Source organism: Clinocottus analis, unplaced genomic scaffold (assembly GCF_023055335.1).
Source record: "Clinocottus analis isolate CAN_PGR_092001 unplaced genomic scaffold, fCliAna1.0.p SCAF_68, whole genome shotgun sequence".
NCBI lineage: Eukaryota > Metazoa > Chordata > Actinopteri > Perciformes > Cottidae > Clinocottus > Clinocottus analis.
The window spans coordinates 177,661-194,849 of NW_027176227.1; the positions used below are offsets into that span (position 1 = coordinate 177,661).

Genomic DNA, 17,189 nt, shown 5'->3' on the forward strand with positions numbered 1-17,189 from the left:
AGACGCAGGACGTCCCGAGCGTGTCTGGAGAAGCCGTTGTGCGACAGCAGAGCTTTCTTCAGCGTGAGCAGGCACTTGATCTTCTCCAGGATGTCTGCGGCGGGGATCCCGTTCTGCAGGTGTTCTCCGACCAGAACCTTCAGCTTCTCCACTCCGCTGCTGCATTTCCTCTCCAGCATGTGGAGTTTCCAGCTGAGGGAAGCAAAGCCATCGTTTAGTCTTCTGATGTGACTTGATGTGACAGAACAGGAATAAAGAGGAAGCTCATATTTATTTCAAGCTGTTCTTTGTCTTACCCAAAGAGCTGCTCCTTCACGCTGTCTTGAAGCGCCAGCTCTGCGTACAGGACCATGTCAGCGGCGTCTCAGAGCTCTGGTGTCGCTTCAGGAGGTCGGAGGAAGCGTCTGTTGACATCGGGGTCTGCTGCTCGGCATTTATGCCGTTCAATACCGCTTTGCCAGCCAATCACGGGGCTCCTCGCTCCGGACAATAGAGCGAATTTAATGCCTGTCACACAGAACAGGTGGGCTGCTTTATCTTCACGCCATACAGCAGGGAGGTCAGTGGGAAAGCGTTTCCTGAGGTGTTTGTGAGGCGCAGGCCTGCACGCAGACACAAAGATGCATCCTGAAAAACATTCTAACTTCTCAACAAAAATCTGCAATGAAAAGTGTGTTTATTGTCCTTGACAAAAATGCTTTAATGAATGTATAAAAAGGAAATAAGAGAAAATGCATAACACCCCAATGCAACATAAGTACAAACAACCTTTAACACAAAGCTGCATGCATGTGTGAACGTGGAGTTCTGCTGCTCTGAGCTCTGAGCACAGCGGCAGCAGATGGTGTGTGTGAAGCGGCTTTGTGCGAGCAGACACACTTCCATTGTGCGGCGGCCCAGCGGCTGCTCTCAGAGTGTGGGAAGCCGTGTGCCGCCGCGGCGCCAAGCTCCAGAGAGAGGGAGGGCGTGAGAGCGGGGCACGCCGCCCGCACTGGGAGCTGTGGGAGCCCAGAGGAGGGGCACTGGGAAACCTGAGCCACACACACACACACACACACACACGCACACGCACACGCACACGCGCACACGCACACGCACACGCACACACGCACACGCACACACACACACACGCACACACACGCACACACGCACGCACGCACACGCAGACACACACACACGCAGACACACACACACACACACACACAGATGGAGAGGAGATAACAGGGTCAAGGTGAAGCCTCCTCAACATGATGACAGCTTGTTGTGTCAGTGTGCTCACAAACAAACAACAACAAGACGTAAATCAAATCTGAAATATTAGGAAAAGGTTAAAAAAAAGCCATGTCAGTGATGATATTATAAAATTGCTTTTGATTCTGCTCATAAAATCAACGATCTAATCAATAACAATTATAAAGGTATATATAAGTAGTACATACAAGTAGTATATATAAGTAGAATATACAAGTAGTTTATACAAGTAGTACATATAAGTAGTATTTACAAGTAGTATATACAAGTAGTTTATATAAGTAGTATATATAAGTAATTTATATATAAGTAATATATATATGTTATATATATACATACATACATATATAATATATATTTATATCATATATATGTGTGTGTGTCTGTGTGGGCATGTATGTGTGTGTGTGTGTGTGTGTGTGTGTGCGTGTGTCTGGGTGTGTGTGTAGAGAATTTGAGGGGACAGAGCTGAGAAAAAGTATTGAAAGTTATGAAACATTATTTAAACTGTTGAGCAGAAAAACTCCATAAGAACTCAACATCTTGAGCTGAAGTGTTTGTTTATTCAACAAGTCACAATGAGCCTCATGAAGTATGAAAGCTGCAACTAGAGGTGATGATTCATCACAACAACAACTTGTAGATTTCTACAAGACACACTGTACTCAGAGTGAAGGAACAACTGTCTTCATAAAAGACAAACCGTTTGAGAATAGACTATAAACACCTCGCCTCATAGAAATTGTTTTCAAACAAAATTTGCTCTTAATAAATGAAAGCAAAACAGTAAAAACGGACCTTGAAACAGATCAGAAAGTTATTATCACAGTGTGACACATTCAGGTTAATAACTGCTTAATACATTAATGCTCATTCAAGAAAACATTGGTCACCCAGAAATTGTGGAAACAGATTAGTTTAAAGTAATCAGAGTGATTAAAGTCAGTTACAACAAAACCACTAAAGTTTCTGATCAAAATGATCAATAAGAAAAAGTATGAACATTTGGATCCAACAACAGATCAGTTTGGCGTGATCAGAGAGTCAAGTCCTTTAACATGTGTCAAAACAAAGAGTTAAAGTTTCTGATCAAATTGATCAATAAGAATAAAAGGATACGAATGTATCCATAGCTTTTGTCACTCCAACAATAAATGAAGTACAGTGATGCATAATAATAATTGCTGATGCAATCAGATTTGGTTCATGCAACATGCATGACAACATGTTCTCTTTCTTACATTAAAGATAAAGTTGCAGTTATTTCCTCAGGAAATGTCATCTTCCACAAAGAAAGCAGACACAAAAAAACAACCTTCTGTACAAACAGAAGAACAAGTTCATGACATTCAGAATAATTCACTTCCAGTAACGTTTGACCAATAAGGTCGTCTCAGTTTGTCTGGTAGTAGCTCCATACTGTCGGTGTCTACCACGGCCTCCAGGGGGCGCTGTTGACTGGACTCTTCTCTTTGCTGACGCTGGTCTGGACTGTGGAGCTCAGAGGAGAGCAGTCAGCCTCTCTCAGGTTCTCATCAGAGGAAGACTGCAGCTTGTTGAAGTGGTGCATCAGTCTTCTGTGCTGTTGATTCTGCTGCTGCAGTCGTCTCAGGACACAAACTGTCATCTCCAGGATGTCTGCTTTCTCCAGCTTGGAGTCTGGCTGCTGTTTGAGGAACTCTGGATCCAGGAGAGACTTAAGCTGCTCAATGCTGCTGTTGATTCGCTCTCTGCGTAACTTCTCCACCAGAGGCTTTCTGATCTGCAGAAAGAGGGACAAAGTCATTAATGAACTTATTCTGGAGTATAGCGTTAGCGTGAAGAAAGACAACTTCTCATCCACGGCGTTTAAATCTTCTTGAAGCTTTAATTTACCTTGTGGGTCAGAGTCAGATGCTCCTGAGAATTGGTCGTTGCTGCAGTGGTTGTAGGTGCCATGCCTGGATCTCTGTGCTGTAGAGGTCTCTGTAGAGAGAATCTGGTCTCTGCTGGCTTCATCCCTCCTATTTATACTCCCACATCTCCATATGAATGTGTGGGTCTTGGTCTGGTTGGAGTTTCCCACAGTCTCAGCCAATCAGAGCTCTTTGTGAGACAATGAGGGATGCAGCACACTTACTGCCTCTAATTCCTGTGGGACAATGGTTAGATCTCTGGGGAACAGGTGGAGGACTGGGGGGGGGGGGGGGTGATGGAGGGAGACTCTCAGAGCTCTGTGTGAATCTGGGAAAGTGGTGACCCTGTAGAGAGAGCAGATCTGCTGCCTGATGCTGGGATCAAAGACTTTGACTGAGCACACGCTCATCATCCCTTCACACACGTCGGGGAACGAAAATGATAACATCATCTTCCAGCTTTTCTTAAAACGAACGTGCTTATATTTATTCTTTATCAAGAAAATGTATTCTACTTAACACTTTATAATCCACTCGCCTACTTGTTTTTATTTTTAAACTAGTCTGTCTCTTCAATTGATGTCGTAGTCAAAGTAAACTTGTGGAGTATCAACTACATATTTATTGCAGACTATTTGAAAATAAGCTTTAACTTACATAGTTGTATGTAGCATAACAGCAAGTTCAATATATTTTTCGACTATCAATTTCAGCAAAAACCTAAAATGTATCTCCATTTGACAATTTAGTTATATATTTGAATTTCTTAAGCAAAAATCCATCATTCGGTAAAATATGATGTTAGAAACCAGGTTGCAGGCCATTCATGGCATTTGACCAACTCAACACAATCCTCCTCCTGCTGCTGTCCAGATGCAGCAGAGTCTTTTGACACGTGCCTTGTAGTCGGTGTGAGTAACAAGTTGGGCTCAGTTTCCCACACTGACTCCCTGTATGGTCTGCTCAATGAACCACAAAGGCACTTCTGTGACAGATGCTGGCTGTGTGTTGTCGTAGAGACAGAGTCTGACATCACCAACCATCTGGAGGGAAACAAGCCCATTGGCTGTTTCTGACTGTGCACATATGTGTTGATGAAACTGTCCTAAAGTATAATTAAAAAACGTAATCATGTGATATTTTCAGTGTTTAATAATTGCCAACCACAGGACATTATCATCCTGCATTATTGACCATTAACTTGATTAAAACTTTAACTCTATACTCATGACGGGGGGAGGTTTTGGATGGTGGCAGCTGTTTTCTGAAGTGTGCCAAATCCCTTTGGAGAATAATTTGGCTGCTGGTGGGAGGGATGTCATTCACACATAACTCAACCCGGCACAGTTACCCCACACATGAAAGAAATTGGCATGTGCCCCTTTCCAAATGAACCTTGAGGTTCTTGTACACAAGCTCTATTCTCCGTCAAGCATAGAGGGTTTGTCCCCCTCTAAAGAATAATGACCCATAAGAGTGAACAATAAATGTAATTAAAAAAACAATAATTAATTGTCTTTTGCACATATAATTATTGAATCAATATTATAAAATGCTACAATATCGTATGTGTGTACTGGGTCGAGGTCGGAACTATATGGTCGGAACATCAAGACGGAACGTTTCATGTGATTTTGTTCCCTCGGGTCATAATTAGTGCAACCGGAAGTGTATTCTGGATGGATGACGCAAAAAAACACCCGCCAAATTTAAGTTTGCTAATGCCAGAGACTTTAGAACTTTTTTGTGTGACTAATAGTATTAGAGAGGCTTGATAGTAGAGCACCTGAGGAAATATTAAAAAGGACGAACTGTAATAAGCGAAGAAATTTGGCCACAACGGCAGTGAAGCTGATACTTCACCGGCCAACGGCTGACATCGCTCATTATCCCCCATTATTAACCCTAACCCTGACATTGCTCAGGCGCAGCGGCCTGCGGGAAGCCTCCTCATCCTCCTCCTCCTCTAAAAGACTCTGCTCTCCATTGGGACCTTCTTCCGGCCAATACCGGTGATTTGTGGACCAACAACCCAAAGTGAGTTCTGTGACGTTACCCTATCCAGTTTGTTAATGTTACACAAAAAGCGGAAGAACAAAGATACATTCACATTTTAAAAAACAAAACTAACTAACGCCGTATAGGCTAACGGCTAGGTTAGCTGGTTAGCTAACATTCATGTTGTTTAGCAAAGCTCCTCCATCCCCCAAAAGACTGGATCCGCTGATTCCTGTTGGGACTTCTGTCGCCATACTGATGTTGTTTTTTTCTCTGACAGAATTCAAAACAATTCTCGGAAGTCAGTCTAAAACTTTACCCTTTCAGTTTCAACCAAACGAGCAGAATAACAAAAATTGGTTAAATCTCAAAAGCGTTTCAACCATTCATGGATTCAACATACTTTTTTCACTGGACGTTGATGAACCAAGCTGAGGACCACAGAGTGGCTGGAAGGATATTACCCTGAGACGGTCTACCACCGACACGCGTCCCTTCATGCTTTAGTGGTGAGTAACTGTTTTGTTTCCTGAAATATATCGGTGCTTAACGTAGTTGTCCAGCGTTACGTTATTTAGTACCGAGCTAACGTTAGTTCTGGTGTGCAATTAGCTAGCTAGCTAATGGTATACTGGTCTTAAAACAGCTTGTTGGCACGCAACTGTGTGCAGAACATTAGTTTTCTTTTTCTGTTTAACGTATCAGTTCAAAGCTTGAGTATCACGAGGTTGTGATTCTGTGTAATATTGCGTTACGTGAAAAAAAAAAAACACACACATTCTTAAGTTAACTTGAGGGCTCCATAGTCTAACCGACAGAGACATGTTCCCATACTAATAGATGTATACTTTATTTATCCCCAGGGGAAGATTTGTTGCCACAGTAGCAAGCTAGGTTACATAGAACAAATATTGGAATGAAAATACTCGAATACTCTAAATTAGCACAGCGGATTAATTTAGGAAGTTAAATGTCAAAGTAAGTTCAAAATGCAAAGTATATGCAGGGTGATTTAAGTGTATATAAGTATGAACAGTGACTAACAAACAGCCAAAGCTGTGCAAGGACTGTTGATGTTGAATCTATTGACGGAGGTTCTGGCCAGAGGTGATTGAATATAAAGTCGAATAGCAGTGGGCAGTGATGTTTTCCTGTAATGTTCTCCTGTATCTTAAAGTATCGGTTCTAACTATATAACATGTATGTATTTGATAAAGAGTGGGAGTGGAAATTAAAATGAGAGGAACTGTTACAAACAATGGCCTTATTCCCAACAAGTGTTAGCGTGTACAATTATTGGAAGCCTGGTTTAGTCTCCAGAAGAATTCAGTTCAACAACTTCTCTTGTTCTCGGAATTTATTTTCTCAATCACAGGTAAAGTCACAAGCGTTGCAGTTGCAAAGGCAATAAGTTGAACAACCAAGTTTTAGGTAGGCAGAAGAATAACTGCCCCACAAACGCAAGTGGGGTCTTTTTTTTTTTTTAAACTCACTTTTTATTTAGTTTTCAACGACATATCAACATGGACTTTCAGACAGTCACATTCTTTGTCAATTTCAGTTGTATGTCTTGGTACACATGATATTCAGGTACCGTGTTCAACACACAGAAAGAACAATCAACATCAAATGGTAATCATTGCAAGAAAATAAAATTAAAAAAACAAAGGAGGGGAAATAATAATAATAATAATGAAAGGAGGGAATAGATAAATACAAATTTAACAAAAATACTTAATTAAAATAGGCTGAAGAACCAATAATTGTCCAGTCCCACGTGTAGTATTGCGTGTGCTATATATGCCTTCCAGAGAAGATTGTGTATATGCGTGTACTGTATATGATTGAAATGTTCTCGCTAACTCTATGCACAGAGAGCCAAGCAACATATAGTAAACACCTCATTGTAATAATAATGCTGCGACAGGGCTCCATCGTTTACTAAATATAGGCTTCTGGAGCCTTAATGAATATGTGATTTGCTCCATTTGATAGATGTCCTATACTTTTTGGATCCATATATCGTGTGTTGGGGGATCTGATTTTAACCATCTGATGGTTATACTCTTCAATGCTGATGTGAGTAGTATGTTGAGGAGGTATTTTTTGCCCCTTCCGTCCAGGCCTTCAGGTATTGCTCCCAATAATGCTACTGTGGAGTCTTGTTGGATGTCTTGTTGGAATACCTCTTTGAGGGCTTCAAATACCTCCCTCCAGAATGTATTTAACTTCGAGCATAGCCAGAATATGTGTGTGTGATTGGCTATGCTTCCGCAATTCCGCCAACACAAGTTGGAATGTGTTGGGCCCTTCTTGGCTACTATTTCTGGAGTTCTGAAGAATCTGTTGATTATTTTCCATTTAAATTCCCTCCAGGTGTTTGAGTTTGTAGCTCGGTGTGCCTCTGAGCATATTTCCTCCCAGGTATTCTGTGGTATTGTCGTGTTCATTTCCGCCTCACATCTGTGCTTTATCTGTTGAGAAATATGTAAATTCATAGATAGAAATATGTTATATAATTTAGTTATTGTTTTCTTATTTTCGTTTCCCATCTGTATTTCTATTAAAAACCTTTCTAAAGTCATACATTTCACAAGTTTTCCCCACTCTTTGTGTGTTGTTAGGAAAGTTCTCAGTTGTAGGTATCTGAAAAAATCTGTTTTTGGGAGATCAAAATCTTTTTTCAGCTGCTCAAATGTCTTGAGGTTGTCCTCATTAAACAGCTGGTGCATGTGAACCAGTCCCATGTCTGACCACTTTCTAAAGCCTGTGTCTAGATTGTTAGGCGTGAAGGTCTTCATAGATCCAATGCTCGTTAATAATGAAATTGACTTTGGGAGTCCAAAGGCTGTCCGTATTTTGTTCCAGACTTTAAGAGTAATTTTAGTCCACTCTGTCACTTGACGTGGGGTCTTTTTCTACACAGATTATCATCACTGGTTCGTCTCACATCGTCCTAACATCTGATTCACTCTATCCTGTGGGGGAGGAGAATCCCGTGTTCTCATCTTTGCTCACAGAAAGGTACGTGCAACGGGCCAATCTGTTGCCCTAATGTCAATATACTGATAAACAGGTGTGAGTGTTGAGGAGTGCAGGCGTGTGACTGAAGTTCCCTTGAGAACCGGACATTTCATCGCCAAAAACCATCTGCAGCTGCACATTGGTTGGTGTCCTTGCTAACCTGAATTTCACGAGACATGAATATGAAAAGCATCTGAAGAAAATTTATATTTATATTATCACAACGCCCCAGTTTTGAGAACCACAGTCTCTTTTAGTCTCGGTCCCTCCAGGTCAAAGGTCTGGATCTGGTGTCCCACAGGGCTCTGTGAGTGAGCTTCCTCTGCTTTCCCACACTCTGTCCTTTCAATGAGGAACAATAGAAGTGTGTCTCATTATGCATCACATTAGATACAATGCCCAACGTCTTTAAAGATCGACATGGTTAACCTGACACTTTCATGTAAAGGCCTGAGGCTAAAATTTAAAACCCATAATAATTATGCAGCAAATGTTTCTTTGACATATGTATGTTCATTTGGTTTGATCACTTGACTTATTCTATATCAACAGTATGATTTAACATAGATAGTCTCTCTTTGTCAAACATCTTCATTGACTTTATTAAATTTAGCAGTCAACATACATTATGGGTGTAAACGTGTGTTTGGGGTCATTTATCTTGACTTCTCATGGAAAATAATTTTGGAGGGACTTTCATCAAGTGAGTTCAAAAGAAAGTATTTGTGGAAGGTCACTCATGTAATCATAATACACAATGAAATGAGGAGACATGAATTTGAGTTGAAGTGTTTGTTTATTCAACAAGTCACAATGAGCCTCATGAAGTATGAAAGCTGCAACTAGAGGTGATGATTCATCACAACAACAACTTGTAGATTTCTACAAGACACACTGTACTCAGAGTGAAGGAACAACTGTCTTCATAAAAGACAAACCGTTTACAATATTATAGGACACAGTCCTCATTGTCTTTAAACAATAATTTTACAAATGATTTAAACATTTTCACTTGGTGAACAAAACAAATCGTAAAAACTGACCTTACAACAGGTTATATTCTTCTTAGTAAACTATGAATTCAATTGAATCCTAAAATGTGCAACTCATTGTCACTGTAAAACTGTGACAGTGTGATGTTAAACAAACCTTTTACAATAAAAGGATGAACACATTGATCTTAAAACAGATCATTTTTCAATCATGACATAATATTCGGGAAAGATCCATTATGTCAAAAGGACACTTAACACATTCTTCATCAAAATGATCAATATTAATCAAGATGTAACAATAACCAATGCATAATATTGTACCACATGTCAGGAATAAAAGTATCACAGGAAAACAGTGACACTAATAAATCTTTTTAGAGCAAAAGTATGAACATTTGGATCCAACAACAGATCAGTTTGGCGTGATCAGAGAGTCAAGTCCTTTAACATGTGTCAAAACAAAGAGTTAAAGTTTCTGATCAAATTGATCAATAAGAATAAAAGGATACGAATGTATCCATAGCTTTTGTCACTCCAACAATAAATGAAGTACAGTGATGCATAATAATAATTGCTGATGCAATCAGATTTGGTTCATGCAACATGCATGACAACATGTTCTCTTTCTTACATTAAAGATAAAGTTGCAGTTATTTCCTCAGGAAATGTCATCTTCCACAAAGAAAGCAGACACAAAAAAAACAACCTTCTGTACAAACAGAAGAACAAGTTCATGACATTCAGAATAATTCACTTCCAGTAACGTTTGACCAATAAGGTCGTCTCAGTTTGTCTGGTAGTAGCTCCATACTGTCGGTGTCTACCACGGCCTCCAGGGGGCGCTGTTGACTGGACTCTTCCCTTTGCTGACGCTGGTCTGGACTGTGGAGCTCAGAGGAGAGCAGTCAGCCTCTCTCAGGTTCTCATCAGAGGAAGACTGCAGCTTGTTGAAGTGGTGCATCAGTCTTCTGTGCTGTTGATTCTGCTGCTGCAGTCGTCTCAGGACACAAACTGTCATCTCCAGGATGTCTGCTTTCTCCAGCTTGGAGTCTGGCTGCTGTTTGAGGAACTCTGGATCCAGGAGAGACTTAAGCTGCTCAATGCTGCTGTTGATTCGCTCTCTGCGTAACTTCTCCACCAGAGGCTTTCTGATCTGCAGAAAGAGGGACAAAGTCATTAATGAACTTATTCTGGAGTATAGCGTTAGCGTGAAGAAAGACAACTTCTCATCCACGGCGTTTAAATCTTCTTGAAGCTTTAATTTACCTTGTGGGTCAGAGTCAGATGCTCCTGAGAATTGGTCGTTGCTGCAGTGGTTGTAGGTGCCATGCCTGGATCTCTGTGCTGTAGAGGTCTCTGTAGAGAGAATCTGGTCTCTGCTGGCTTCATCCCTCCTATTTATACTCCCACATCTCCATATGAATGTGTGGGTCTTGGTCTGGTTGGAGTTTCCCACAGTCTCAGCCAATCAGAGCTCTTTGTGAGACAATGAGGGATGCAGCACACTTACTGCCTCTAATTCCTGTGGGACAATGGTTAGATCTCTGGGGAACAGGTGGAGGACTGGGGGGGGGGGGGGGGGTGATGGAGGGAGACTCTCAGAGCTCTGTGTGAATCTGGGAAAGTGGTGACCCTGTAGAGAGAGCAGATCTGCTGCCTGATGCTGGGATCAAAGACTTTGACTGAGCACACGCTCATCATCCCTTCACACACGTCGGGGAACGAAAATGATAACATCATCTTCCAGCTTTTCTTAAAACGAACGTGCTTATATTTATTCTTTATCAAGAAAATGTATTCTACTTAACACTTTATAATCCACTCGCCTACTTGTTTTTATTTTTAAACTAGTCTGTCTCTTCAATTGATGTCGTAGTCAAAGTAAACTTGTGGAGTATCAACTACATATTTATTGCAGACTATTTGAAAATAAGCTTTAACTTACATAGTTGTATGTAGCATAACAGCAAGTTCAATATATTTTTCGACTATCAATTTCAGCAAAAACCTAAAATGTATCTCCATTTGACAATTTAGTTATATATTTGAATTTCTTAAGCAAAAATCCATCATTCGGTAAAATATGATGTTAGAAACCAGGTTGCAGGCCATTCATGGCATTTGACCAACTCAACACAATCCTCCTCCTGCTGCTGTCCAGATGCAGCAGAGTCTTTTGACACGTGCCTTGTAGTCGGTGTGAGTAACAAGTTGGGCTCAGTTTCCCACACTGACTCCCTGTATGGTCTGCTCAATGAACCACAAAGGCACTTCTGTGACAGATGCTGGCTGTGTGTTGTCGTAGAGACAGAGTCTGACATCACCAACCATCTGGAGGGAAACAAGCCCATTGGCTGTTTCTGACTGTTTGTCAAGTTGGACATTTTGATGCAATATTGGTCAAATAGTTTCACCCAAAAACTCAATCATATAATACTTTCAGTGTCCAATCATATCCATACATTCTGGACCTCTATTAATAATCATCCCTCATCATTGACTATTAACTGGATCAAACCTCCAGCTCTCCACTTGACGGGGGGAGGTTTCAGGGCAGCTGTTTCCTGAAGTGTGCCAAATCTCTTTGGAGAATTCCTCGGCTGCTGGTGGGGTGAATGTCATTCACATTCAACTCTTTCCTCCAGAGCTTTCCCACACTCCGTCTATTAGCAGTAAGTAGGCATGTGCTGCTCTAATAATGGATCCTCTGCACGCAGTGTGTGACGTTAACCTTATAGCAGTGGAGATCGACCACGCTTACCGCCGTGCAAGCTTCATGTGTTTTCATGTGTAGAGACGGCACTGAAGGCACAGATAGAAAATGCACGACCCGCCACTGCCTTATAAACCTGGCTTATGCCCTGCTTAGGGTACCCTAGTTGTTCTACAGCTCATATGACCTCGATATGAAAACGAGACCCTATTGTCCTTGATTTGTCATTATTATGACTTGCAGGATAAACATTTTTTCATCATAATGGTGGAAATGGGCTTCCAAAGTTATCAGGTGCTGGAGAGAAAAAAAACAACGTTTGCTTCAAACTCTTCTCCAAAGCAGAAGCCACACACTTGGCCTCACACAATGAGACACACTTGTATTGATCTTTCAGAAAAAGCAGTGAAAAGAGGAGTGTGGGAAACCAGGAACAAGCCACTCACACAGCGCGCCAAATGAAGAAAAGACCAAAGACCTCTGCCCCCGAAAAGACGGCGGTTAAGGAGTTTTCTGGTATTGAAATGAAACGCTGCTTCAGTATAAATATTAGATAATAGACCAACTTGAAATTTGAAAGATAAAAAAATCTCAATACATAGTTACACTTCTATAACTTCACAACAAGTATTGTAAATTATGATGTACTGCTGACAAATCAATTTTACACGAATGATTTTATTTAGTTGCATGTGAGATGTCACAGGACGTAAGTAATCTTACACTTTGACTAATTAAAACGTTGATGGTTCACTGCACTTCGTTAGTCATTGATCCAGTCCTCCACCTGTTCCCCAGAGATCTAACCATTGTCCCACAGGAATTAGAGGCAGTAAGTGTGCTGCATCCCTCATTGTCTCACAAAGAGCTCTGATTGGCTGAGACTGTGGGAAACTCCAACCAGACCAAGACCCACACATTCATATGGAGATGTGGGAGTATAAATAGGAGGGATGAAGCCAGCAGAGACCAGATTCTCTCTACAGAGACCTCTACAGCACAGAGATCCAGGCATGGCACCTACAACCACTGCAGCAACGACTCAGGAGCAGGAGCATCTGACTCTGACCCACAAGGTAAATTAAAGCTTCAAGAAGATTTAAACGCCGTGGATGAGAAGTTGTCTTTCTTCACACTAACGCTATACTCCAGAATAAGTTCATTAATGACTTTGTCCCTCTTTCTGCAGATCAGAAAGCCTCTGGTGGAGAAGTTACGCAGAGAGCGAATCAACAGCAGCATTGAGCAGCTCAAGTCTCTCCTGGATCCAGAGTTCCTCAAACAGCAGCCAGACTCCAAGCTGGAGAAAGCAGACATCCTGGAGATGACAGTTTGTGTCCTGAGACGACTGCAGCAGCAGAATCAAGCTGTGGACTCAGCAGCTGTTGGTCAGGGCTACTCCAGATGTGTCCAAGAGGTGACACACTTCCTGTCCAAGGAGCAGGTGAAGACAGAGTCCAAGAGAAGACTGATGCACCACTTCAACAAGCTGCAGTCTTCCTCTGATGAGAACCTGAGAGAGGCTGACTGCTCTCCTCTGAGCTCCACAGTCCAGACCAGCGTCAGCAAAGAGAAGAGTCCAGTCAACAGCGCCCCCTGGAGGCCGTGGTAGACACCGACAGTATGGAGCTACTACCAGACAAACTGAGACGACCTTATTGGTCAAACGTTACTGGAAGTGAATTATTCTGAATGTCATGAACTTGTTCTTCTGTTTGTACAGAAGGTTGTTTTTTGTGTCTGCTTTCTTTGTGGAAGATGACATTTCCTGAGGAAATAACTGCAACTTTATCTTTAATGTAAGAAAGAGAACATGTTGTCATGCATGTTGCATGAACCAAATCTGATTGCATCAGCAATTATTATTATGCATCACTGTACTTCATTTATTGTTGGAGTGACAAAAGCTATGGATACATTTGTATCCTTTTATTCTTATTGATCAATTTGATCAGAAACTTTAACTCTTTGTTTTGACACATGTTAAAGGACTTGACTCTCTGATCACGCCAAACTGATCTGTTGTTGGATCCAAATGTTCATACTTTTGCTCTAAAAAGATTTATTAGTGTCACTGTTTTCCTGTGATACTTTTATTCCTGACATGTGGTACAATATTATGCATTGGTTATTGTTACATCTTGATTAATATTGATCATTTTGATGAAGAATGTGTTAAGTGTCCTTTTGACATAATGGATCTTTCCCGAATATTATGTCATGATTGAAAAATGATCTGTTTTAAGATCAATGTGTTCATCCTTTTATTGTAAAAGGTTTGTTTAACATCACACTGTCACAGTTTTACAGTGACAATGAGTTGCACATTTTAGGATTCAATTGAATTCATAGTTTACTAAGAAGAATATGACCTGTTGTAAGGTCAGTTTTTACGATTTGTTTTGTTCACCAAGTGAAAATGTTTAAATCATTTGTAAAATTATTGTTTAAAGACAATGAGGACTGTGTCCTATAATATTGTAAACGGTTTGTCTTTTATGAAGACAGTTGTTCCTTCACTCTGAGTACAGTGTGTCTTGTAGAAATCTACAAGTTGTTGTTGTGATGAATCATCACCTCTAGTTGCAGCTTTCATACTTCATGAGGCTCATTGTGACTTGTTGAATAAACAAACACTTCAACTCAAATTCATGTCTCCTCATGTTATTGATTATGAATTTCATCAAAACTGATCGGTCTCCATCATTGATCAGATCTTTGAATGACAAATCAAGATAAAGGGTCAGAACATACAGTAGTTGATCACCAGTAACATTCCTGTTTATGGTTAAAGTATGTATAGGAATGTTTCAATCAAGAGTATTGATTAAAAGGGAATATTCATTATACATGACTCTATATAAAGTAAGTCAATTAATCAAACCTAATGAGAAAAAGTACATTTAAAAAACATTTGTCTTTGAAATGTACTTTATTTTGGTGTGTTTCAGATGTTGAAATGTAAAAACTGGAAAGTTAAGCGTCTCCCTCTTTAAAGGGTCAGACATTGTATCTAATGTGATGCATAATGAGACACACTTCTATTGTTCCTCATTGAAAGGACAGAGTGTGGGAAAGCAGAGGAAGCTCACTCACAGAGCCCTGTGGGACACCAGATCCAGACCTTTGACCTGGAGGGACCGAGACTAAAAGAGACTGTGGTCCTCAAAACTGGAACTTCATTTAAAAAATGTCTTTGCTTCTAAATGTTGTTTTCTGATATGAATGAGAATGAAACCCTTTTTAGAATGTTGACATTTCATCAAATATAAGCCAATATTTTTAGCATAGTGTTTAAAAGATTTTCTCTGTTAGTAAAAGCTTTCAAAACATTCTTTCTTGATCTTTACTAAAAATGTCACCACTTTTATTGCAGCTATAGTAATTCAATTTTTTTTTACCGATAAGTTTGAAGTCTGGTGTTACTTTTCAGGTTCAAATCTTTAATATTTTTTACGTAACGTTGCTTTACAACAAAACCTCAGACTTCCTCATATTAAATTCAACCTTTTTGTATATTTCAAGTTTTTCAATATGCAATACTCACACCGTACATTCTGGAGAACATGCTTTCTGGTGGTGAACGTAATGTAAAGTACCAGCTATTCACTTTAATGAGAATTATTTTTTTGGGGTCCCCCACCCTCAAGTGTGTTTTTAAATTAGGACTCATCCTATAATCATGACTTACAGATCTTAATTGTTTCATCACATTTGTGGTAATCAGCTTCTATAAATAACTGTACTAACTAAAAACCTAATTAGAATACTATGAAATGCACCTGTTCAATCAATCAAATAGAAGAACTTTATGGTGAAACAACCATGAACTAGATTTTAATACCGATTATTGAAACACTGATGTAATAGTGACACACAGCATTAATAGCCTTGTACATTTACCTGTTGTCGGACAAATCACGGATTTGCTCAGATCACCATTTTTTTTAACAAATTTAAATGTGGGTTCGCTCATTTCCATCGATTATGAAAAGCCTTTTTTGTTTGTATGCTTTATTCAGAGTGCTAGAAGAGAAGTATTACTGGAAGGGTAATAGAATGAATGATGTCGCTCAGTGCAGAATTGATGATACACTCCTGTGGGGTCCAGATCAATGACTGAGGCGAGAACTGTTCCCTCATCTGTGCCGACCACAAAACATGTGGCCTCCATTGATAATCTACTACAGTAAGGCATTATTTCACCTACCACTAACACAACACCATGTGTTGTGAACGTACATGATCAGTGAAAACACAACACCGCCATGTCATAGCTAATTAAAATATCTTTATTACAATCACATGTACATCATCAAATTCCAAAAAGCTTGCTGTTGTGAAAAGTACCCTTGCACAAACAGATGGAGGTGGGGTTTCAGGCTGGATGGAGGGATTGTCAGATGGAGTAAAACGAGTGTCGAGTTCCCCGGCAGCTTCAGTGTGCTTTTAATTTCACATCACATGAGGACAAGCGGCTCTATTTTCAGCTCAGTGTCCTTGTGTAACGTAAGCAAAGAGAGTGAAGGGGGCGGAGGGGAATGGAAAATTCTTTTCTTCGTCATCCATTATCCAGCTTTTTGAGTCACAGCTGAAAGAAAGGGAGGGAGAGAGAGAGAGAGAGGGGGCAAACATGGAAGCAAACAGATTTTACATCTCTCGCCCTCTCCCTCTGTCTGTCTCTCTCTCTGAGTTTGAGTGTTTTAAACCAACAGTTTGAAATGTCTGTTAGTCCTCCTCGTTCTCTGCATTCTCTCAAGTCAGATGAGAGGATGGGCATCGGTTCACTCTCTGTGTGTCAGAGAGAGAGAGAGAGAGAAAAAACACGCTCTAGCTTAGCACAAAGACTGGGAGCGGAGGGGAACTGTTAGCCTCGAGCCCCAGCTTCCAGCAACTCGGAGGCTGTCTGTATTTGAAGTGAAGCAGTTGCTTTGAAAGATGATGATCGGAGCTTCTGAGACGCCCAGTTCGACCTCGACTAGCCAGTGGCTCAGCTCGGCGTTGTGGCGAGTGATGGCTGGTTTCCCTGGTTGGATTTAACAATCGAGCCTATCAGAGTTTAGTGATGCTCCAAAATACTCACTTATATTGGGAAAGAAAGATCTGCAAGTCATCGGATATTTTGATTTTAAAGTACATTTTAAAGTAAGGACAATTCCCTTGTTTAAATCTTTATGTCCGAGAAGGTCCAGGTTTTTTTTTTACTGGACCAGCTAAAGGACACACTTGTGCGCATTGCTCTGTGGGGCCCATAATGTGGAATATCCAGGTTCTTTCATCCAAATAAAAAGAAGAAACGTAAAGGAAAATGCA

The 17,189-nt window shown here is 40.5% G+C and overlaps 3 protein-coding genes across 6 annotated transcripts; 1 reads left to right on the forward strand and 2 right to left on the reverse strand.

The window, feature by feature from the left end:
• Positions 1-1,832: 1,832 nt before the first annotated feature.
• Positions 1,833-3,426, reverse strand: LOC137804889 (transcription factor HES-4-like). The gene is made up of 2 exons (XM_068604343.1): positions 3,127-3,426; positions 1,833-3,013 (listed from the first exon to the last, which is right to left on the reverse strand). Exons 1-2 carry the CDS (start codon positions 3,247-3,249, stop codon positions 2,681-2,683), a joined length of 456 nt encoding a protein of 151 aa, XP_068460444.1. The 5' UTR covers positions 3,250-3,426; the 3' UTR covers positions 1,833-2,680.
• Positions 3,427-4,827: 1,401 nt separating this feature from the next.
• Positions 4,828-14,524, forward strand: LOC137804881 (transcription factor HES-5-like). Of its 4 annotated transcripts, XM_068604328.1 has the most exons (6): positions 4,828-5,183; positions 5,576-5,653; positions 8,071-8,168; positions 12,274-12,392; positions 12,697-12,952; positions 13,066-14,524. In XM_068604328.1, exons 5-6 carry the CDS (start codon positions 12,830-12,832, stop codon positions 13,486-13,488), a joined length of 546 nt encoding a protein of 181 aa, XP_068460429.1. In that variant the 5' UTR covers positions 4,828-5,183; positions 5,576-5,653; positions 8,071-8,168; positions 12,274-12,392; positions 12,697-12,829; the 3' UTR covers positions 13,489-14,524. The 4 variants fall into 4 exon arrangements, with proteins under 4 accessions (XP_068460429.1, XP_068460428.1, XP_068460425.1 ...); XM_068604327.1 differs by lacking the exon at positions 12,274-12,392 and having other exon boundaries at positions 5,519-5,653; XM_068604324.1 differs by lacking the exon at positions 12,274-12,392.
• LOC137804882 (transcription factor HES-4-like) lies at positions 9,236-10,739 on the reverse strand. The gene is made up of 2 exons (XM_068604329.1): positions 10,430-10,739; positions 9,236-10,316 (listed from the first exon to the last, which is right to left on the reverse strand). The coding sequence occupies exons 1-2, from the start codon at positions 10,550-10,552 to the stop codon at positions 9,984-9,986; spliced, it is 456 nt and encodes a 151-aa protein (XP_068460430.1). The 5' UTR covers positions 10,553-10,739; the 3' UTR covers positions 9,236-9,983.
• Positions 14,525-17,189: the final 2,665 nt, after the last annotated feature.